General features: G+C 32.3%; 1 protein-coding gene across 1 annotated transcript in view; it reads left to right on the plus strand.

Moving 5' to 3' along the window:
• Klhl1 (kelch like family member 1) overlaps window positions 1–26,256 on the plus strand; it is a 370,801-nt gene that overhangs the window by 124,419 nt on the left and 220,126 nt on the right. The window contains exon 4 of the mRNA XM_015498739.1: window positions 16,655–16,851. Within this exon, the coding sequence (XP_015354225.1) occupies window positions 16,655–16,851 (197 nt within the window). The remainder of the gene's footprint in view (window positions 1–16,654; window positions 16,852–26,256) is intronic.

Raw genomic sequence — 26,256 nt, forward strand, 5'->3', positions numbered from 1 at the left:
ATCAGTTTTTCTAAATTAAATACTAATCCTATTAAAAACTTTGAGTTCATATTGCAGGAGGGTCATACTATATACTAGAAGAATGTATAATAAAGTTGAAGTGAATAGAATGCAAATTAAAATGACATGAATCTTTAAGCTTAATTTAACACATCACTGAATTATTCAAGCTGGGTATAGTGAAAAAGCTGTATTTTTCCTCAAAAGTGGTAAAATCAATATATTTGGCTCTCAGTCTCAGTGGTACATTGTCCAAGGTAGTAAAAATAAAATTTTGAGCATTTTACAATACATAATAGAGCTTGTCTTCTGTAGTTGTCATCATTTATAAAGGAGACCCAGAATATTATTTACCTATAGTAGTGCCTTTCATTTGGTTTAATGAAGTCAAAGCTGTTCTGAGGTTATTTGTTTGGAGATCCTTAAAAGCATAGAGTCAGAGAAGAAAAGAATAATTAGGCCTCACAGTTTTGCATCTTTCTACTTTCATCACCTATGAAGTTGGAGATGTATAGATGTATTCTATTTTGAACATCAGACATTTTACAGATAAATACTTATCTGTACTAGATATGTGCGAAGCTAGAACCACCAAAAGTATTTTTAGAGTAACATATTGTATATTGTTAATTTGCATTGATAAAATCTTGTTGAGGCAAATCAGAATTTTTTATCTGTTTTTAATTATTAGGAGGACACATATTTGTTTTTCAGAACTCTATAAAATTCTTCATAGACCCCAGTGAGAAGGTAAAGGAACCTGACAAAGAAAATGAGCATATTACAATGAATGGCAGAACAAAAATTAAGTGGTATTTTCTCTACCATATTGCTTCCCTTTGATAGAGTGTTGGATACACAGGAATTTACTGAATGTCATGTTTATCTTGCTCTCAAAATAGTTTTAGGTAGCTTGAGTTGGCTGCTGTATTGCTACACAGTGGCTCATCCTAGGTTTGGTTTATCATTCCTCCCAATCTAATGTTTGTTTTGTTCAGACAGCAATGGTGCTCTATAATTTGAACACATTAATGTGTGTAATGGTCTTTGTCCTGCGAACAAGTTCTACTATATCACTACAATGTGCTATTCACTATATTGGGTTCTAGAAAGCAATATGCTGAATTACATGCATATATAAATTTTAATGAACTTTCAAATTTAACACTTAAAATAACTCTTGTTTTCTTTTGATATAAACATTCTTTTTGATATACAAAGCCTAGTTTTCTTCTCTAGAAAATGAACCAGAAGAGGGCTACTCTTCTGATTTTAAATGTATATGCATACACCCATATTTGAATTGCAAGCCAAGCCAAAAATCTATGATCATGTTGTATAAAGAGAAGGAGAAGTATATTTGAAAAGATGCACTTTTCCACTATGTAGAAAGTTGCTGATAGAAATTTCTTCCTGGTTTATAGTTTATTTAATTTCTCCTATCCTGACATTCTTGGAAATATACTGTGTTCATTGATGGGTAAGGAATTAAGAGTTCTAACAAATGTGGGAGATGGAAATGCAAGGTTACTATCAAAGTGTCAGGTCCTGTAGAGAACTGATAAGGATACTGTTTAAATAAAGGAAGCTGTCCATCTAGTTGTGGTATTAAAAAGAGGACTAGAAAATTAAACTGCCAAACAGCAAACCTTTAATCACACTGAAGAGTTAACTTATTTGTGAAAAAAAGGCTTGTATGCCACTGAAGTTAATTGAAGTCTTGGTACAATGCAAAGGAATTTTAAGATAGCTTCTGCTAACTGCTAGCCATTTGAATGAAATAAATAGTTACACATAGGCACTGAGATGTTTTATGTTCTTATTTAATATTAGAAAATATATATCAATATATTCAGCCTGGACTTTACCATCTAAACTCCCTTCAGAGTTTTTTATTGTAATTAAAAGTAAATTATTGTTTCATTTTTATTACTAGTTTAATTCAAGTGGCATGAATTATGCAAATACATTAGCAGAATATTAGTTTTAAACTTGGAGTTTTTACAAGATAGACATGTCTTTAATATAAGAAATTGAGCCTTCAAAGACTGGTTTGATGTATACTTATTATCCACTATTTTAAAACATTTAAGTATTTTTCACAGGATATTGAAATAACCTGTATATTTATTAAGAAAGAATAGAAAAATAAAAATGAGTTGTATATTTCCATCATTTTCCTGCCTTTCCATTATTTTAGCAAATCATCTTGTTTGGTTTTGTTGTTTGTATATGTGCACACATGTAAAATTGAATGTTGATAAAACTAGTGTGAGTAAAATTATTATATCAAAATAAATAATAAAGTATATTTATTTTGTGGATATTATCTACATTTTTGTTGTTGTTATTGAGCAGTTTATATTGTGGGATTTAACAGGACTGTAAAAAAGCTATGTGTATCTTGTTATTTGCAAGCAACTGAAGGAAGATTATGTATTTAACACAAAATAACTCATTCATATTTGATTTTTGAACTTCTAAGGAAAAATCTCTTAACATTTATTTCATAACCAATCTTGCTTTCTTAAAAAAGTTTTGATTTTACTTTATTGATGATCTCAGTCTTACAACTGCTTAAATGTTCTATGGCTTTGCATGCTAGAAGGTAAAAGTGGAAGAAGATGCCATGCTGTCATCTGTTCATTTTGCATGCTGTGTATTCTTCTGTATTAATCATATGCTTCACTATGTGTTCTCAGGATTATTTCACATTCATTCTAATTCCAAAGTGTCTATATACGTTATCATGTTGTACATCAGATACAGTATAGTATGTAGAATGTAAAATCATTTATCTTGCTTTACTTTGGCCTTCAACCATATTGTTATATAAACACAACTCGCTTTGAGAGCTCCATATGCATTCAGATTGTTAGAGATTTACTCTTTCTGACATGTACCTATTTCTTGCTTCACATTAGGTATTTTGAATATCCCTTGGGCACCTATATTTTACTGTTAGGAGTCTTCATCCAATTATCTCTCAAATTTAACATATGATGATAGCTGAAACCTAAGAAGGTAACATATGAAGCAGCATATTTTGGAACCAAAATACTGTAAAAAGGAAATTTATTTGATAAACTAACAACCAAAGTGTCTGTCAACACAGAAGCCCCAGAAAAGAGACAGAGTGGGTAGAGTGGCCATATTGGCAAGTAAGATAGTAGAGATCTAATGATCCCAACACAGTGTCAGAAAATAAATGCCCAAACCTGCCAGATTTTTCTTTCTACGACACAAATACCCAAGTTAGTGCATAAAATATTTAAGCATGTCAAGATGGAAGTGCTTCACAGATAACTTTAATTCAACCTTGTTCCTTGGGATCATGGCCTACTTACTGTTGCTAAAGTTTGCCAGTAGAAATTGTATTCTCTTAGACTTATCCCTTTCTGTCTCACTTTTCTTTTCCCCATTAAAGTAAAGTATCAAAGACTAGTAATGTTTTAATAGCCATTTGAATAAGTCTCCAGATTATAATTTTGGTATTATTTTCATTCTTTTTATTGATTTTTTTAAAAAAATAATGACAGTGGAATACATTGCAATTCTTATTACACATATACAGCATAATTTTTCATATCTCTCTATATAAAGTATGTTGACATCAATTAGTGTCTTCATGCACGTACTTTGCATAATGATGTCTATCACATTCTGCCATCCTTGCTAATTCCAAGCCCTCTCCCTTTCCCTCCCACCCCTCTGCCATACCTAGAATTCATCTATTCCTTCCATGCTCCCCCTCCCAACCCCACTATGAGTTAGATTCCTGACATCAGAGAAAATATTCAGCATTTGTTTTTTTGGGATTGGCTAACTTCACTTAGCATTATCTTCTCCAACCCCATCCATTTACCTGCAAATGCCATGATTTTATTCTCTCTTATTGCTGAGTAAAATTCCATTGTGTATATATGCCACATTTTTTGATCCATTCATCCACTGAAGAACATCTAGGTTGGTTCCACAGTTTAGCTATTGTGAATTGTGCTTCTATAAACATTGATGTGGCTGTGTCCCTGTAGTATGCTGTTTTTAAGTTTTGGGGGTATAGACTGAGGAGAGAGATAGCTGGGTCAAATGGTGGTTCCATTCCCAGATTTCCAAGAAATCTCCATACTGCTTTCCAAATTGGCTGCACCAATTTGCAGTCCCACCAGCAATGTATGAGTGTACCTTTTCCCCAACATCTTCGCCAATATGTATTGTTGTTTTTCTTCATAATAGCTGCCATTCTGACTGGAGTGAAATTATATCTTAGAGTAGTTTTAATTAGTATTTCTCTGATTGCTAGAGATGATGAGCTTTTTTTTCATATATTTGTTGATTGATTAAATATCCTCTTCTGAGAATTGTCTGTTCAGGTCCTTGGCCAATTTGTTGATCAGGTTAATTGTTTTTTTGGTGCTTAGCTTTTTGTGTTCTTTATATACCCTAGAGATTAATGTGCAATCTGATGTGTGAGGGGTAAAAATTTGCTCCCAAGATGTAGGCTCTCTGTTCACCTCATAGATTGTTTCTTTTGCTGAGAAGAAAATTTTTAGTTGGATTCCATCCCATTTATTGATTTTTGGTTTTAATTCTTGTGCTATAGGAGTCTTATTAAGGAAGTTGGGGCCTAATCCCACATGATGAAGATTAGGGCCTACTTTTTCTTCTGTTAGACACAGAGTCTCTGGTTCAATTCCTAGCTCTTTGATTCACTTTGAGTTGAGTTTTGTGCATGGTGAGAGATAGGGGTTTAATTTTATTTTGTTGCATATAGATTTCCAGTTTTCCCATCACCATTTGTTGAAGATGCTATCTTTTTTCCAATGCATGTTTTTGGCACCTTTGTGTAATATAAAATAATTGTAATTTTGTGGGTTAGTCTCTGTGTCCTCTGTCCTATACCATTGGTTTACTAGTTTTTTTTGGTGTCAATACCATGCTGTTTTTGTTACTGTTACTCTGTAGTATAGTTCAATGTCTGGTATAGTGATGCCATCTGCTTCACTCTTCCTGCTTAGGTTGCTTTAGCTTTTCTGGGTCTCTTATTTTTCCAGATGAAAATCATGATTGCTTTTTCTATTTTTATAAGGAATGCCATTGGGATTTTGACTGGAATTGCATTAAATTTGTACAGTGCTTTTGGCAGTATGGTCATTTTGATAATATTAATTACCACAAACAAATCAAGATACCACATCATTAGAATCCCTGGCAGCCACAGCAGAAAAATGACAGAGAAAAAGTTCAGGATATACATGGTTAAAATGTTCTATGAACTCAAGGAAGATATAAGAGAGAAAATACAAGCAGTGAAAAATCACTGTGACAAGGAGCTCCATAAACAAATAGAAGAAGCAAAAAGATCACCTCAACAGGGAAATAGAGGTTCTAAAACAAACAAACAAACAAACAGAAATCCTTGAAATTAAAGAAACAATAAACCAAATTAAAAGCTTAAATGAAAGCATCAGCAAACAGAGTAGACCACTTGGAAGATAGGACACCAGACAATGAAGATAAAATATATAATTTTGAAAAGAACATAGTCCACACAGTGATAATGGTAAGAAACCACAAGCAGAACATTCAAGAAATATGGGATAGCATAAAAAGACCAAATTTAAGAGTTATTATGATAGAGGAAGGCGTAGAGGTCCAAACCAAAGGAATGAACAATCTATTCAATGAAATAATATCTTCATTCTTAAGTATCTAACATAGCAGAATTTTAGAATATCTCTGAAAGTCAAATCAAAAGGACCTAGAAATTATATTACAAAATAAAAGTAAATAGTTTGCTCATCACAAACACATGCTTTATCCTCTTAGAGTCTGAGAGGAATGTTTTAGGATTTAAAATAATCAAAGTATTCAGAGATATTTTGAATATTTCTAGGACACCATGTGATGTACTTCACACATCTTCACTATTATGCCAAAAGTGGATGCAATAATGAGTCACAAAACTATTGCTTCTATTGAAATGATTCAAATTCAAATCATCCTGTCCATATACAAAAGGCAATAATAATTCCATGAATTGAACAAAAGAATATTTAAATCTGAGAATCAAACACAGTTAGGTACAAAGTAAGATTACTTTAAAGTAAATTACATTTTTATACTGACCTTAAGGAGTATATATTCTGCACAAAATTGGTTAATGTAATGGCCAAATAAACATATCTATGCTAGATCTGGTGGACAAATTGACACCTTACATTACTTAAATTAGAGGCCTTACAACTTCTATAACCATGAGCTAATTCCTTTTACTTACAAACAAAATTTCTTTGAGCATTGCATGACAAGCCATTTTATGTTAAACTCTGTAGAAAGTGCTAAGAGTAGAAAAATATTTATGCATTTGACTAAGTCTACAGTTATAATATATAACATACTAAAGATGAGGGTATAGTTTATTGCTAAGAGTCAAGGAAGTTTAACACCAGTGAATGGATGTGGGTCATGGTGATGTTTGAATGAAATCAATAGTTTTGTTCAAAAACCAATTTTCTATTTTCTTCAAAGGATAGATATATAAGGAATACACATATAACACCATTTTAAGTAAATTAGAACTTCTGAATTTGTTTCTGACCTTATTCCCAGTGGATTTTCAAAGGGACAGGGTTTGCAGGTAAAAATGTAAAATGGTAGCTTTTCCTGTCAGAGCTACTTTTTTATTGATTCTTGTATAAGTTTCTTTGGCCTTTGGAACAGTGGGCCCTTACACTTTGAGATGTATTTAATACTGAAAAAAATATTAAATCGCCCTTTCTGGTGACTGGAAAACATGTAAGACATTATTTAGGTCAATGATGTCGGAACTGCCCTCCGACAAAGGTTTGGGGAATGCACAAGACCAGCTGGTGCTTCCCTTATTTGAGCAAGAGGGCGAGTGTCACTACCCGGCCAGCCACCCAACCTGGCCAAGAATCACACCAAGTCGGGAGTTGAGTCAACGGAAGGTGCAGCAATCTCAACTTTATTTGTCAGGGACAAGGTTATATAGTGATAGGAGGGGGTAAGAAGAGATAGTAGTGAGAACCAATAAGAAGCAGTTACATCACTATCACTAAGGGGCCTAGGCAGATTTCAGGTTAAACCATTAGGCAAAAGGCTAAAGTCAAAAGCCCGCGCGAGCCAATCCAGCCAGGTCATGTAGATGGAAATGCTCTGGAAGAATCCATGAGGCCACCTCAGCCAACACCCAATAATGGTCGCAGTCCCAAGGGAGGTAAAAGGTTCCAACAAATGAGATATGTAATTTATAGAATTTTATATATAGACCTTGAATTTTGTATCTTAAATCTAGTTTGCTGTAAGTTTTAGAAGGCAACCAGGATTTTCTTGTTGAGGAGAGGGAGAAAAGACCAGAATTCCAATAATGTAGCAAATGCTGACAATAAGGAATAATTTATATTTGTAAAAGTCTCAGTAAAAATTGATTGCAATAAAAAATCTATGTTTTTGGCGACTGTTAAAAATATATGTAAGCCTAAGAAAGATTATCAAGTGATGTAAACCTCTGAACTTTCCTTACTCTTTTGAAACACTTTTTCTGAAAATCCAATGAATTTGTTGGTACTATATAAATATATTACTGAATAAGTAAATAAATGATGTAGGATAGAAAAATTTCCTTTGTAAAATAATTTCAAATGATTCTCTGTTTATTTTACCCTCAGAAGACAGATACAACTTCTTACTCCTTAGGCATGAGCTGTGCATAGATTTTCTTTCAGACAGCACAGAAGGTAAAGGCTGGAAAGAGCAGTATTAGTGGAGACGAATGACAGACACTACATTGCCTAGTGATCAAAATAAATATCAACAGCAAAACATCATGTTGGTAGTGTTTTCTTGATAGGATGTAATGAGAGCAAAAATTCATAATCACAGTCTAATTATAATCAGAGAACTCTCAATGGAAGAACATTCTACAAAATAATGAACCAATACACTTCCAAATCATCAGTCATTAAGTCTGATATAACTGTCACAGTCAAGAGATGTCAAAGAAAACATGAATAAAGGATTTGAGGTATCCTGAATGGTAACCTACCACAGGGGAAAAAAAAAGACATTAATTTGAAAAAAATGTGAGGAAATGTGAGTAAGGACTTAACTAATAATGTAACAGTATTTGTTCATTAATAAAACATATGTTCCATGCTAATGTAAGATATTAATTATAAAGGAGACTGGGTTTATGTTAGGTGAAAAAAATCTGTGTAATTACTTTGAAATTTTCTTTGAAATCTACAAGTATTCTAAATTGAAGATATACTTTTAAAATCCCTCTGTGTTTCTTAAAATACCAATTTTGAAGGTTTAGTTTCATGAAAATCAATGAGATTACTTTTTTCTTGCTATTGATAGTAAGGGAGGGAGGAAGACAGATAGATAGCATTTAATTTATTTTGTGAATTTTATAGGCAATTTTTGCAGTTGTTTGGTAAAATACACATTTTAAATATAATACCTTTGGTAATATACATCTTTCAATATAACTGATTTTTAACCATATATATGTATGTATTTAATTTATAATATCATAAATTGTTACTAGAGGGTCACTTACATAATAAATACTAGAACAGTGAAAGTCATGTACTTATATAAATATCCACTCTTTCCTTCTCATTCTGTTTTACACAGCTTCATTTCAATATAGTATACATTTAAATGCATTGTCTTGTAGAAAATCAAGAGTTTAAGTCTATATCCATTTGGAATATTTAATAGCTTTACCATTTACTTAGGATAAGTGAAGATGACTGTAGCATTCCTTGGTGATAACTATCTGTAACCATTCCCTCTTTAATCCATTCTATTGAATCAGAGGATAATGACTAATTCTAACCAATCAAAACCAGACATTTGCATTTTCATCCTTGCCTCTCAACTTAGTTAGGTACAGTCACATTACACAATCTTTCCAGGGCAGCATGGACAAAAAAAAAAAAAAACTTCTGGGGAAATTTTAGTAAATATTTCTTTCATTGATAAAAGAAAAATAGATATTAAGGAATAGTTCCTTTTCTGATACATGTTTTCTTGTCTGAATCAGAAACCTGAAACTCTGGTGATCATGAGGGAAATTAAGAAGTTCCTTGAAAAGAAGGCTATTTCCTGATAAGTACTGACATTCTCAATTAATTAATTCTGAAGACAAATTTTTTTTTGAAAATAATTTCTAAAAGTTTTCTGTTACTAAAGTCAGAGCCTTCTTAGGTTTCATCTAAGTATTAGGTATTTTCAAGCTGATTTTCTGTGGTACCTGAGTGAAAACAGGTAGATTCACTCTCTTAATCTATTTGTGAATATTATGCCTTAAAAGTTAACTTTGAATGGAAGCATAGAATTACTCTTTTTTTTTTCACTTTTTAGTTAACTTTTAAGTCAAATACTTGGCAGACTTGTGCCTTTTTACCATCAAAATCAGTCAGAGAAATGTCCAGGTTTTAGATGTAAAAAAATATATCATGCATGAAGTAGCTCAATTTGTGAGCATTCAAGCTCTAAACTCAATGATTATCCCATTTGTGCTTTCTGCTTTCACAGAGGTATCTTTCATTGGCTATATTCTAAGTTTAAAAAAATACAACATTTTTAACTCTTCAAGACAGACAATGGTTATAAGCCCCAAATTAACCACAGAAATCACCAATAAGTAATTTAAAACTTAAATATAAAAATTACTGTACATATGAGTATAGACAATAATGTTCAAAAAGCTAGAAAAACATAACTTGAATGCTTTATAGGTTATTTATAATGAAATGATAAATATTTGGTGAGCTAGATATGTTTAACATAATTATTATACAAGGTATATATATATATATATATATATATAAATGTCATCAGTACTCCATATATATGTACACTTTTTATGTGTTTATCTTAAAAATTAATCTTGACAGTAAAAGTTAAACTGCAAAATGTGGTATGTAAAAATTTATAAAAAGTTCTTTTGTATGAAAAAATATGGGAAAGTGCTTTGCTAAAATTCTGTGTAAATTATTGTGAAGTTCAGTGCTAGTATAGTATTTGAATTTGGGCTGAGTAATTGTTTGATTTTGAAAATAAATATATTAAATATTCTACAGCTTATAACATTAAAAAATCATCCATTAATATTTTTGCAAGTATTGATCTACGAAGGTAAAGACACACATAGAAACATGCATATACTCAAATGCACATGTCATTTTGTATGTTAGTCTTACATTTGTACAACTATTTAAGCAATATATTTACCTTGTATTTAAAATGGTATAGCATATGTCACTTGCCATGATTATAATTTATAGATATTACAAAATTAAGAAAAAATATAATGCATGACTCATAATTTCTCTAAATTTTAACATATTAGTATGTGTTTGAATTTAGACTCTCAGAAAACATTTATAGCTAAATATAAATTTAAATCATTCTATTGAATGTATTTGTAAAATACATTTGAATATTCTTTTTTAAAATTTTATTGTTGAATAATTGATATGCAATAAGCCTCATATAATATAATATAAGGTGTATAGTTTGGTAAGTTTGACATATATATACTCATGAAATCATCAACATAATCTAAGTAGTGAATATACTATCGCTCCCCAAATTTTCTCATATCTTTTTGCATTTATCTTGTTGCTTTTTTTTATTCTTACCTCACACATAGGCACTAATGAAATAACTAATTTCTGTCACAATAGATTTCTTTGGATTTTCAAGGATTTTAATTAGGTTAAATTATAGTCTCTGTACTCTTTATGAAGAGACTTTCTTTTGTTGGACATAATTATTTAGCATTCTGCATGATGAGCTATGATGTTGCATCCCTCAAAATTTCTTTCTGTTTTATGAAAGGAAAATGATATGCTGTGAAGTATACCATGGAATAGATAGGCACCAATTGCTTATCTAATAACCTGTCAATAAACATTTGGATTATTTCCAGCCATTGGTCATTATAAAAATCTATAGATAAAGAGTGTATATCCATACACTCTCTTCAGTTTTCATAAGCAAATAGCTAGGAGCAGAATGGCTGAGTCAGATGAGGTGAAAGTAGTTTCCAAAGTAGTTGTGCAATTTTACATTCCCAGTAGAGTTTCTCATAGAGACTTAGTATCTCTCATTGTGTTTTTAATGTGTATTCCCTAAAACAATAGTGACAGTCAGCAGCTTCCATTCATACACCCACTTTTGTGACAACATTGTTTAAATCATTTGCCCCATATTAAGTTTTCTCTAATCAAGTTTGAAAGTCCTTTGTATTTTCTGGTTCTAATGCTTTATCAGATATAAGATTTGTAAACATTTCTCCAGTCTGGTTCACCTTTTGTTTCTGTAGTAGTGTCTCTTGCAGTGATTTTTGTGAAGTCAGATTTGTCAATTTATCCTTTTGTGGGCTGTTTTTGATAGTTAACCTAAAAAATCTTTAACTTCTCCTATTATTTAATTAAAGATATATTGTCCAAAGTTTAACATTTAGATTCATCTTGAATATATTTTACATGTTGTGAAGGTATAGACTGCAGTACATGTTTCTTCTGTATATGGATACTTTTTCAGAGTATCCGTTTTTCAAGTGAATTGCCTTGTGTCTTTTCATATGTGACTTGTCCATTTATTACTGAAAATTATCCTCTTGCTTTGACCTATATATTTAGGCATATTGTTCTAAACATGTTTAGACCAATACCAATCAAGTTTAAGTACTGTAGTTTTGTATTAAGTTTTGAAATCAGGTACTGTTGCTAGTGTCATTTTGCTATTTTTCAAAATTGTTTTGGCTATTCTAGGTTCATTATATTTCCATATGATTTATGGAATTGGTTTTATAATGTCCACAAAATATATCCTGAGATATGATTGTAATAAGTCTGTATTTATAAATATAGATTTTATAATTCTATATTTGAATATGATTGTAATAAATCTATATTTAATTTTGGTGAATTAAATATTAAATATACTGATCTTCTAGTCTTCTACCACAACTCTTCTGATTAGAATAATATGTTGGGAGGTTATCATGTTCAGTAGTTCGCTAGAATAACTATCAAGAATCTGCATACTAATGGCTATGATTAATTATGGAAGAAGACACATAGTCAGGAAAGGGCAAAGGCCCATGGAATGCAATCCAGAGGAAACCAGACACATATTTCCAAGGGCCCCATTCTAGTTGAGTCCTACAGGATACAGTGCATCCCCCCTTTAATGAGTTGTGACAAAGTGCCAACCAGGGAAGCCAATCAGAGACATAGTATGCAGAGTTTTATTAGTTGTGCATCATATAGACTGCTACTGTCTAGACATAACATTATTTCAGACTCTCAGAAGGAAACAGGTATTCAGCATAAACCACACTGTATGTACAAACAGTTTAGGCACAGTGAGCTTTTCATATCAATTAGTGGTGTGAATCCTCTTGAAATCTAAGATCTCAGATCCCAGTTAATCACATCTTATAGGCAGCTATTTTCAAGTACAGCAGTCCAGGCCCGCTGTGCTAGTTGTTCTGATCAAAATCTACTGAGACAAATTGTAAATAAAACTAAGGAAAGTCACCTCCTGTTCTTCTAAAATCATAGTTATATGTAATTTATAAAAGCTGTACCTTTTGTGTTTATCCCTTTCACCTGATTTTCTTGCTGCCTTATTGAACAATTTAGAAAAAAAAATCCTTCTGAAGGTCTTAAATCATGAAAATATATTAAGATACATATATAACATTAAAAATTACTAGACTTAGGATCAATTACCTATAAATAGCAGATTTCAGTGTGTCCACAATTTTAACTTATGTTTATAAATATTTCATAAATAAACTAAGATTTATATAAAAATAGGTTTTTACAACTTATAGAATACTGTTTTTGGTGCTCTATGTATTTTATAAAACTTTAAATATATATCAATAATTAGCACTGATGTAATTAGTCTTAATTCAAATTGGTATAAGTCTCTCATCTTTAGATAATGATTTTATTTGACAACATTATTGCATGATAGTGTTATTTATTCTGTGATAAACTCCTCAGAGAATTTTGTTGCTATAAGCAAACATCTCCCTCTGAATTGAACTACAGTTCTCAGTATTCTGCTACTTGATAATATCTGAATGCAAATTCATTGAAATCTTGGAGTTTTAAATAACAAGGTTAATTTTCTTACTGATAGAACATCCCTCATATAAAATAAATGAAGTTATTTAATTGAAAATTAATATATAATGAACAGTATCTTTGTTTTACATTACATGTAGTCCCTTTCAATTATTACCTTAATTCATCTGTTCTTTATTTTCTTCTTCATCAGTCCTTTCTACACTTAGAAGCCTGCTTTAGATTCCTTTGCTGTCTTACTCTTTTAATGAAACTCATAAATAAAATATAATCCTTTTTATCTGTTAAACATGTTAGGTTATGGGTGAAATGTCATTGTATGGAAGGAAAACTATTTCTCATCCAGCAGATTACTTATCAATTATAAATAAAGATGTTTCTTTAAAATGAAGAAATATGGCAGATACGTACTCCTTTAGAAAAGGTGTTAAGCTTAGTGCCACCAACAATGGGACACTCTGACATCATGAGTCTCCTGAAGGGGCATTAAAAAAGTATAAGATCAGTGATATTCCTGTCAAAAATATTTCACCAAATTTCATCATGGAGATGGGGCTGGGGTTGTGACTAAGCAGTAGAGCGCTGGTCTAGCACATGTGAGGCCCTGGGTTCAATCCTCAGCACCACATAAAAATAAATAAACAAAATATAGGTATTTAAAATTTTTTTAAAAATTCCATCATGGAGAAATTATTTGATAAGAACAAACTGAGGAATTCTACAAACAACTTTCTGCATTCTTCACCAAAATAAATACCATGCATGACAAAAAGACTGGGGAACTTTCTAAACTAAAAAAGGTGAAGGAACTTAAATATAAGGTATCCTTGACTAGATCATGAATTTAAAAAAATTAAAGATATACAGCATATTAGTTGAACATTTTGTGAAAATGTTGTTGCAGCAAATAATTTTACATCAGTTTCATATGAGATAATTACATTGCCACTAAACTGGAGAATATCCTTGTTTTTGGTAATACATGCAGAAACACCTAAGTTTGAAATATGATGGCTGAAATAAATTTTCAGATAATTTAACAAGTATAGCATCAATGTACACACATATATATACCTAAAACTTGGTGAAGGTAGATGAAGGGCATATGAGTATTTTTATATTATTCTTACAAATTAATGAAGGTGAAAAATATTCCAGAATAAAAACTTTGGTGTGAAAAACAAAACATTTTATTTATAAAACTAACTTGAATAATTCAAACTTCAGTATTTAGAAGACTTGGAAATGTGCATAGCACAGATCATTATTTTCTTAGAAAAACAACTAAAATTCTCACAGTTTTCCATTTTAACTAAGATTCATACATATTTATATTTAGGTAATTATAACCAAAATTAAATATGGTAAAGTTATATGAAGACAGAAAGCAGAAAAACAAATGAATAATAAAGGAATATAGTAAGTATATTTATTTTTAGTAACAAAAGTTTGTGTTGTATTAATTAATTAGAAATTCTATAAAGTGAATAATTCAAATGGAAGGTACTTCTAGAATTGAAGGTTAGATAAACTGTTAAGAAGTCAAGGATCAACAGCATTTGACATCCTGAGTCAAAATGAGCAAACCCAAGGAAGTATCTATGGATTTGAAGGTGGATATAAAATATTACACACATTGTGGCACAAGTAATTCTCATGGAGATCACTTCTAAAAATAAAAATAAATATTATTGCTGGGTGCAATGGCACATGCCTGTAATCTTAGTGGCTTGGAGGCTGAGGCAGGAGGATCTTGAATTCAAACCCAACCTCAGCAAAAGCAAGATACTAAGCAACAGAGTGAGACACCGTCTCTAAATAAAAAAAAAAAAAAAAATAGGGCTGGGAATGTGGCTTAGTGATTGAGTGCCCCTGAGTTCAATTCCTGGTACCAATAAATAAACAAACCAACAAACAAACTCTATTGCTGTTCTAAAAATGAGGGGTAAATAAAATGTTAGATATTACAAAGAATTAGTGAATGGAAGCTATGAAAAAAGTTACAGACATGGAGGAGAGAATGAGGTGTTCCAATTTATATTCCTTAGGAATATTCTTTAAGAGAAAATTAAGAATCATTTAGATAAAAATGGGCAATAATTTTCCAGTACTAATGATAGCATATATCTTCATATTCAGCAATGCCAGTAATTTCTAAATAAGTTTAATGAAATAATTATACTCCTAAAAATATCTACCCATTACCATTGGTCTATAGTGTTCATTAATAGGGATCCAGAAAAATATTTTGATTTCTAAATAATGGTTTAATGAGGCAATTCACTGAAAAGCTTGATTCATTTAGCAAAAAAAAAAAAATAGTAGTAATGACAGAAGGCAAAATAACTTATGGTATTAAAATGTTCACATAATTACAGGTTCTAGATAATTAAAATGAAAACTGCAACAAAGTAAATGAGGCTGCAGAAGTTAATATATATGTTTAAATACTAAGTATATTATTAAAATACAATTTGAGTATTATTAGCTCAATCTAGTGATTCCAGGTTTTGATTCAGGACTTTGGCTCTTTCTTGTATAATTTGCATCCACTTGGTTTTTATTATCACCTTTAATAGCTATTAGAGTGAAGGAGAGCATAGACTGTGAAGATATCTATCCTGAATGTGTTGGTTTGTTGGTAACAAACAGCCATCCTTTCTGCTCATGGTTCAGAACAAGAACTTATGTCCCCTATAAATCAAGGGAAATGTGGTCTGCTTCTGTTTTCAGGAAAAATTAGTAAAGATATTCCTAATAAAGAGCTACTACTAGTCTATGGCACAAAATAGAATAAACCATTTCTGAGACTATGACTTAACCCAAACCCATTCAAATATAGTTAGAAAATCTGAGAGTAAAACCAGAAAGACATTGCATTACTAATTGAAATCTAACCCCATATAGGTAACCCAGAATGTTTCAAGGGTGAGTCCTAAACATCTCAAAAATAGCCCCATTTTCTGAAAGTTAGAAAAAAGAAAAAAAAAAGGTAAAGACAGAAGAAGTAATGTATTGCGGATAATATAACTGACCAAAAGGAAAGAAATATTATAGACAATTAGAAACATCGATACAGTGAATTAAATACCATATTAGAAATCTGAAGCATATGTATATATAAAATTATGTACATATCTTGATTATCCTCATATTCAGACACAAATTGATGCATATTTCAGAAATGTAGTGAACCTCTGATCCCCTAAATTTGAAGAAACATAGCTTGAACCATATTTCTCTTTGTTCTTATTTTATAACTAAAGGAAGAACCATAATTGCTCTGACATAGGTACAGATATTGTAGGTAAAACTGCATTTATATTTACTGGATGATTTTGAACATTGCATGAAGAAGTACAAAGTACTTAAAATAATTACTCGCCTTTTCTGGTCATATTTATCTTGATTATCAATCTATCTCAGTCCTTCTAGTAGATTTGCTAATGTTTTGAGAAATAGAGCAATGCCTGTTAAACTCAAGAGTTTCATAATTCTCTTATGTTTAGGTTGCTTGGAATTGAAAGAAGACACCATTGAAAACCTTCTTGCTGCAGCATGCCTTCTTCAGCTTCCTCAAGTAGTGGAAGTGTGCTGCCACTTCCTCATGAAGCTTCTGCACCCATCTAACTGTTTAGGAATCCGAGCATTCGCAGATGCTCAAGGGTGCATCGAACTAATGAAAGTGGCCCACAGCTACACAATGGTAAGGATGTTAATATCTTAATAATAGAGACACTGTATAAACAAGGGTGAAAATAATTACTGTGGTGACATTGAACAACTTTTAAGTTTAAATGAGTTTTGTATGCTTAGCACTTTTTCATTATTTGTTACATGGGATATATTACCATAGTCATATCTCATAATCTCAACATAAAGATACACTATGTGATATACTTTATTATTGCTTTTATGGCTTTATTTACACTTTACAGGCAATGTAAGTATTAATACTATTTGGGATTTGAAAGTTGTGTAAACCAATTTTTCTTAATTGCCACATTATAGGTATCTTTTTACACACAATTCCATAGTTGCTGACTTTTTTTTGGTGGTGGTGGGGTACCGGGGATTGAATTCAGGGGCACTGAGCCACATTCCCAGTCCTATTTTTGTATTTTTTTTAGGGACAGGGTCTCATTGAGTTGCTTAGCACCTTATCATTGCTGAGGCTGGCTTTGAACTCTTTTTTTTAAATATTTATTTCTTAGATATAGGTGGACACATTTTATATTTATGTGGTGCTGAGGATCGAACCCAGTGCCTCACGCATGCCAGATGAGCCCTTTTCCTCTGAGCCATAACCCCAGCCCCTGTTTTTGAACTCTTGATTGTCTTGCCTTAGCCTCCCAAACCACTGGGATTCCAGGCATGCGCCACTGTGCCTGGCTATAGCTGCTGATTTTTAAAAATGTTTTCTTCTGTATTATCTTTCAACCATTCCATGATAGCACATTATGTTTGCTACAGCTTTGCCTACATGATATGTGGAGAAAAATTTAAAGCTACACTGTATATTATATAGTGAATATTGAATTCCAGAACTCTTGGGAACTTCTGTACTAAATATTTAGTTTCATAAAATAATTTTTCTTTGTTTAAAAATTTGAATTTCAACACTGTTTTTATAATTCAAAAGTTTTAGTGAATATCACTCAGTAGAGTTTGTAAAATAAATTAAGCCTATTTCATAATTTTTCTTTGATTTTCTTCACACACAAGCATTTTTACCAGCATTATAGACATTCTAAAAGTAATTCAAATTGTATACTTTATATGTGTGAACATTATGGTATTTTTTGATAATTCTCATTCTTATATAGAGTAACCTGTTACAACAGTTTGATACCCATCTGATTTTATGTGTAGAAACAATTACTCTAAAAGCATTTAATGATTACTGTAAAAGCACTTAATGTATTTTCTGACTTAGTGTAAACCTTATATAAATGCTAGCCAATTTTGAAAGTGTTATTTTTGCTAATATTATTAAATTTTGATCGTTATAAAATGAAAAAAAAACAATTGTAAAGTATTGTATAACTTTTCAACTCAAGGGAATAATTTATTGGAGATAGATCTCATTAAGCTTTAAGGTTTCTGTTTCTTTCACAACTCAGACTTTGATTTTCAAATCACTGGTGAGAGCTACATGAAAGTATTCTAAATAGAGTTTTAATATGATTTTCATTTTATTCTTTAATACTTTAAGCAGATTAGTACATTAGATGAAAATAGAGAAATTAAAAGGAGATTCATGAATTTTAATTCTGTTGTCAAATCCTTTTTCAGTAGTATTCCATGACTGGGCACAGTACTACTTTTGAAATTATATGAACCATAAAAAATCAGTGTAAACAAATACTTCATCAACTAAAATATCAAAGTCCATCTGCTGTCATTTAATTAGGCTCATTTCATTACAATTAGAAGCTCCTGGCTTAGCTAAGCTGAAGAACAATATGCTTCCATAACCAGAGGGATGATGGTCCCTTCTGGTCCAGTTTGAAATTATTAATTTAGTAATAAAACTGTTTTTCTTGCAGCTGCTTGGATTGTTCTATAATTTCTCACTCAACAGCAGCAGTATTTTTGGAGACTTTAAAAGATATATTCTATATGAAAATATATTTAAAGCAAATACAAACCATTCTAAGATGATGCACATTCCAAATATCTCTATCTTAGTTTATTTTTGAAAATATATTGCTTATGTATTGTGTCATATCTGTTGAAATTTAAATGATTTCAAATTATTTTTGAGCCATGGTGTTCCACCATATTGCAGTAGCTCATGGTCACACTCTTTGAGAGAAAATTTACTATTTATTTTCCTAGATCTCTCTTTTCCCTTGATTCTAACAGTTTAAAATTAGTATTTTGCATCTGATATTACAATTTCTCATCACATATTTGCCTCTGATCCTTGTCTAATCAGGCATATGTCTCATCCAATCTATTCAATCTGTGCTTTGAAACAGATCTATTGTGCTGTATTTTCTTTTTCATTTTAACTGCTTTGATAGGAAATCACCTCATTTGTTATACTATATATAAAATGGAATTAACTTCTTTACTGGCTCAAATTTTGTTTCATAAATAATATTTATCTGGCCTAATTTCAATTTTTTGATAAACTCTTCAGCTGTGAACTCCATCTTCAAAAATCAGACATTAATATGCTTTGTGTATTTCTTTCATAAGATTTGCTATCTTTCCTTTGCAAATTTCACTCATCTATTTGGTGATAGCTATTGATTTTGTGTTAATGATTCCAACATCTATCCAGGGAAGGTGACCTAGCTTGGCATTGGTTCATTTGCAAAATACTAGAAAATTTTGATTGCAAGTCCAAGATTAGGCAGACATATAAAACTAATTCTAAAACACAATTTTAAACTTTGGCTGAATGAATATAAAGATAGTATCAAAATCATTGACTGAAACAGTTCTACTGTATTCTACTTATATTTTATTATGAGACCCTTATTTAATTCTGGATATCACATTTTAAAAGCATTAAAGAGTGACAAAAACAGATAAGAATAGCAAGAATGGAAAGTTTTTCATAGTCATGTCATAAGAAGACAGATTGAAAAAAAATGGTTGCCAGTGGCTAAATAAAATTAAGGCATGACAATTGATGCTTTATGTACTTAATATAATTCATTTTTATTGGAAATAGCAATATTTAAATGTTTCTCATTCTGTTTAAAATTTGAGAAGTATAATCAGTTGTTTAAGTTAAGTATTATATGAAACTATAATTTCAAAATTGAACTTTTCTTTGGATAAAGATAGATGCAAAGTCTGGAGTCTGTTTCAGTCTTTTGATCTTTCCTATCCTACTGGATGGTCTGTTCCCACCAATCTTCACTGCTACTCACTTCTAAGTTCATCTCTCTGCCTTTTGTAGGAGATGCCAAGAACTTCATTTTGTAATAACTCATTCCCCAGTGGATTCTGGTTTATAGTTTGCTAATAAGAGGAAATCTTGGAAAAGAAACAGGTATTATTCTCCACTGGCAGGCAGATATGTAAGTAATGGACAAGTGGAATAACTTCCAAGCGAGCCCTTCAGAAATCTATTGCCTTAACTGCTACAGTTGAAGTGGTTGATACATGCCCCCTGGAGGGTCTTGAGTAGCAAGGTGCCTTTTCTCAGTGCTTTTGAGAACAATTCCCATTGTAGAGAAGGCTGAGATTGTGGAAACTTTCCTGAACAGCAATTCCAAAAGTCCTTCCTATGGCTATTCAAGCCTGCATTTCCCCATCTCTAATCTTTCTTATTTGGAAACAATCTCTCCTATTTGGAAACAATCTCTTCAAAACTGCCCTGCTCCACATACACACAAAATAGCAGGTGCAAGCTCCTTATTCTCATGTACATAATCTTTCATGAATTGCTTCTAAAGTACTACCTGAGAATTTTACTTAAAATTAAATGGAATTGATCTCACCCCACCTAAACCTGTGTTGTGTGCTTTTGTCACTCTTAGCAGCTTCAGATATTTCTTTACAGAATCCCTGGTATTAAGTTCTAAATAATCCTTCCATTTCCAGTTAAGTTTATCTACCAAAGAAATATCAAAACTCCATGACATTATGTCCATTATTTGAAATCTTAGTATCTATTCCTTTCCTTAGGATTATGCAATATCATTATGGACTTCCTTATATAATTAATTATATTTTTTATGTTTTTTGAATGATCTTCACAAATATATTGTGAATTCTTTTGTTGGAGTATTTCTCAAGTTTTTATCCTGACAAAGTGTCTACTGTATTGTAATAAGTTAAATAATTCTCCTTTTTCTCTTGGGTATTTGTTTGGAATTTTGACTTTAAACAGTCTTGGATCCAATAATTTAGCAAGTATACATGTGGTTTGCTACTGATATTCTTTCCAATCACTTTTCCTACTAGGAATTTCCCTGTGTCATACAATTCCAGCCCTACTAAGTGTCTTACTGCTTTTTTTTTTTCAACATCAAGTGTTATGGTTTGAATATAGTTGTCCCCCCAAAGCTCCTGTTAATGCAGGAAGTAAAATGCTTTCAGTCTGGTGGTATAAAAAAAATCCTGTACTTTGAAAGGTTGTCTTTCAGAACTATTAGAGTTATGCCCAAGGAAAAGAATGAACTTATCAATGTGGTTTCTGTTAATGGAATATCTGACATGTCTCACAGTTTCTAGCTAAAAGCATGCTTTTTATCTTTAACAATAACTCTTCCAATAAACAATAAATTAGAGTTTTCTTTGGAGGAATAGATGGAGTTTAAATTTCCTTGCACATCTAAGTCACCAAAATAAAGTTCATAGCTATTTTAATTGACACTATTATGTGATATATTAGTATAAAAATTGATTTTGTTTTTGAGGTACTGGAGATTGAACCCATGAACTTACACATGCTAAACAAGTACTATACCACTGAGCTACATGTCCAGCCCTTTTTAGTTTCTGAGACAGGGACTTGCTAAATTGCGCTGTCTGGCTCTTATGATGTTCCTGCCTACACCATCTCAAATATATGGGATTGTAGGTGTGCTCTACCATGCCACCCCAAATTGATTTTTAATGCCTTCCCCCACTTTATTTATTACTTTATTTCAATTGGTTTTCAGTGTCTCACATTCACTTGTGGTCAGGGTAACAAGTTTAAGTTGTATGTAATTGTTTAAATTGAAAATTAGCAAAGTTCGACTTTCAGATTTCTTGATAGATTGATCAGAAATGTCAGGATAGATACAGATACTAGTGTCAAGGAACACTGCTATTGAGATTTAGTGCTGAGGAATTTTATTTAATGATTTAATGATCACAAACACTAAAAAAAAAAAAAAGCATGTGGAAACCTGGGTGGAAAAGAGTTTCCTCTTGTTTTTCTGTTCTTATTTTTCTTAATTTTTCTGTCCCTAAATTAGACTGACTACTTATTTTTCATGATTACTGGAATCAAATTAGGTATTTCTTCATCACCACCCATTCTGTCCTTTAGAGTGCAGGAACTTGTTGAGGACTTGTGATAGGCAGTTTTCACTTGTGCTCTAAATTAGGATCACTGATAATACTACATGCTGAGACTGAAGTTGACTTTAATGGAGGGTTAAAGAAAATATTGACTTTTAATTATTTTTAGTGTTATCAATAATATATTCAGATTGCACTGAATAATTTGATAGAAATGTATTTCAGATAGTAATATGATAATAAATAACTATTCACCAGTGTAATTGCAATTTGACTACATAGAAAATTTCAGTTGCAATTAATAGAGGTTGGGTTTTTTGTTTTGTTTTTATTGGAGGATGTACTGGGGATTGAACTGAAGAGCAGTTTGTCATTGAATTACATTCCTGAGGCCTTTTATTTTTAAACTTTATTTTTAGATAGGGTCTCCTTAATTTGCCCAGGATGTCCTTGAACTTGAGATCTCTCTGCCTTAGTCTCCTTAATAGTTGGGGTTACAGTCCTACATCACCATGTTTTGTTCAATTTTGAGAGTTCTCTAATATAACCACAGTTAAATATGCATTGTTAAGGATTTTAAATATTAATTCAACATAATCATAGAGTATCTAATAGCACAGTTCATTTCTTCTATTTATGTACTGTTAAAACATGTTTCAATGTTGGGTTTTAAAGGTCCAAACTTGAGCATTTTATTAAGAAATGCACCCCTATGCTTCATTTTTGCTTATGATGATGAAGAAGTTAATGATGATGTTAATCTACTTAAAGGCATTACATTTATTTTGCATTTCCTTCATTTGCATTTTTAAGTTTTCATATTCCTCTGAGCTATTTCTAAAACACAGTATAATACACAGCTTTATAGAGTCACATTTACAACACACTTACAACTTACTATCAAAAATGTATTCTCTTTTCTTTATTGTCTAGCAGATTTAAGCTTTTGTAGATATATTGTATGTCTCACGTTGTGGCAATAATGTAACTAACACAAGTTCAAGAAAGGACACTCATGTTTAAAATATCTTATAAACACACATTTAATGTACTTTCATAATAACTTGAAAGTAGCTATTTTATCAATCATTTTATCTGTAAAATTCTCTGTGGTAATTGACATTCTCTCATTATTAGAATAGTTCAAAAAGTCTTCCTAAAACACAAGAAGATGAAAAAAAGGCAGAAACTTTTGCCTACACTCTTTTCCATTAACAATTCCAGTTTTCAATAAATTATGTCGATAATTTGCTTTTCTTACAAATAAGAAAAGACATCTAATTTTATGTATATATATCTCATTTTCCTAATTTTATATCATAAAATAGTATTGTACATTACGCATTTTCTGATGAATCACATTATTATGGAACTACTTCTTTTTATGTTTCCCTCTTAGATCTTTCTTTTAATGCTTTTTTTTTCTGTTAAGTACTATATTTATGCTTAAGATGTTTAACAGTAATTTTAAAGTGAAAAAAAAATGCAGAGGGATCGATTTTAGTTCAAAAGAAACATGATAAATCAATCTTTGCCTGAGGCCAAAACCAGTCTGCCCTTTGTACACATGTCAGGATAGAAATGGGCCATCTCTAAAAAGAATGTTTTCAGAACTTATTATACTGCCAGATAAAGCTGAAGGAACAATAACTTCTAATAAGATATCAGATGCTCCCTTCAGATCCCAATTTTTTTCTAAACATATTAAAGCTATACATGGAGCTGTCTTTTCACAGTATATGTGGAAGCAAACTGCCCTGAACTTGTTCATGGTTCTATTCTTTGAGCTTAGTATATCACCTTTCTCATTCTAGGTATATAATAAAGGATGTTTGAAAGAATAGATTAATACTTTCACATTTTCATAATTAGAAATGTTATACATTTAATAACCCTAAATTAATGGAAAGCTTACAAATATTAATAATTTCAAGTAAAATATTTTATTCCTAACCCAGAACAGTTTGAAATATTCATTATCTAGTTTTAAATTTACTGATGCCTTTTTAGTAGATGTAAGTACAAATAAATATAAACAAGATGTACTTATGTTCTTTAGACTTCACCAACGTTTTAAGCAATTTGAAAACTGTTAATAGGTAATGTAGTATTCTATAATGTGTACATACAATTTTTGGGCGGGGAGGGGTAATCAGGGATTGAATTATGGGGCATTCAACCACTGAGCCACATCCTCAGTGCTTTTTGTAGGGCTTGGAGACAGGGTCTCACTGAGTTGCTTAGCCTTTGCTGAGGCTGGCTTTGAACTCATGATCCTCCTGCCTCAGCCTCCCTGGGATTATAGGTGTGCACTACCATGCTGGGTTAAGCTACTTTTTTAATAATATTGTTAGAAATTGTTAAAGACATTTGTATTATGTTTGGATCTATAGTTAAAAGAACATAAAGACACTTCCAAACATAGAGATAGAATTCTGTTTCATCACCAGTTCTATTGGAAAGGAGATTAAGCTAATGGCTGATTACATTATAAAGTGATTTCATTTTTACTTCTGCCATATGAATAAGAACAAATTATATATAATTTAAAACCAGGTGATTTTAGATAACATGAAATTTATAAAAAAAAATTCTTCAAATACATATACTATGGTTGAACTGGAAGAAAATTGATGAAATCAACATTTGTTATATGTAGATACTTAAGTTTTTATAGATACTTGAGTGTTCAGGTATTTTGTTTGTTTTTTGGTCTCATGGCATTCCCTGATTCAGACATCTATGTATAAATTTACATATTTTGAGATCCAACATGGCGGCGGGCAGAGAGGCAGCGTTTTCAATACCCCCCCAGTGATGGGGTCATAAAGACGCATAGATAATGCTTAGATTCTACCAACGGAGACTCTCCTAGCAAAATTCCACTGAAGAGAGACCGGCCGGGAGCTACTAGGATTTTTTGAAGCGACAGATTGCCCCAGACGAGCGAATCCCTGCCAGGAGATGCAGAGGTCCAGATCCACCAGCCACAGTCCGCATGCCGCAGTGCGGCTGCTGGCCCGTCCGCCAGCAGCAAATGTGACTGGGTCCCGCTAGCCTCCGAGACGCAACTTGGCAGGAAGAAGTCTTTAGCCAAGCCTTCATGAAATAGCGAGCTGGGAGCTGAAGCCAACCAGGGACGGACCAGTCCCACCCCTTCCTTCAGACACTCCGGCAAGGAGCCTGGGGCCCGCCATAGCAGAGAGGTGACGTCATCGGAGTTCGGCCAACGGAATTCCTTCCCAGCAGAATCCACTTTAGCAGGTGTGTGACTCCCTCCCCATCCAGATACAAGCAGCCAGGAAACTTCATGGACCTCTCAGGGGTCGTGTCTGTAGGGAAGCAGAGGGGATCCCCGACCCCTACCACCCATGTCACCAGCGGTGACTCCCAAGGTCTTAGCCACAAGTTTACCACAGCACTGGGGCTTAAATGGGACACGCGGTGGGGCTGCAAGTGTAACTAGATCTCTGGGGAACCGCTTCTGGTGAAGAGGACCTGGCTGGCTGGCTGACAGGAGTAAGGGGGGTAAGGGCTGGAGAAGTGAAACGGCTCTGGACTGACAAGACTGAGAGTCTTCCAGGAGACGCCTTACAGGGATTGCTATGGGCAGGTAGAGAGCAGAAGCTCTGCTCGGAGGGCACAGCTCCGCCTACTGGAAGAGAAGAAAATGGATCTCTAAGACTTCAATATTTTTTTTCTTCTTCTCTCTCTCTTCCTTTCTCCCCTTTTCCTTCTCTCTTTCTTTCCCATTTCAAGTTTTATTGTTCTTTTCATTCTCCTCTAATCTATCTCTCTCTCCTTCTTTCTTTTTAAGAGCACCTTCATTCCCCTACACCCCAACTTTCATCCCAAACATTACATCTTCCATTACATGTAATTGTCTAAATGCAAATAGGTGAATGTCTCGAGGCTGTCTATAGGGCTCCTAAATACCTAGCTACTACCAACACCCTGAACCAATTGCCTGTTAGTATCCACCTTCAGTAGAGCAATCTTCTAAAGTAGCCAAGACATACTAACCCTCATACCATCATAGCACCTAACCTAAACATATAGTCCTAAGAACAAACAAAAAATCACTATATGCATACAGAACCTGGAAGCCTTTTATGAATTGAATGAATCAGCTTTA

The sequence above is a fragment of the Marmota marmota genome, unplaced genomic scaffold (genome assembly GCF_001458135.2).
Source record: "Marmota marmota marmota unplaced genomic scaffold, marMar, whole genome shotgun sequence".
In the NCBI taxonomy this organism is placed as follows: Eukaryota; Metazoa; Chordata; class Mammalia; order Rodentia; family Sciuridae; genus Marmota; species Marmota marmota.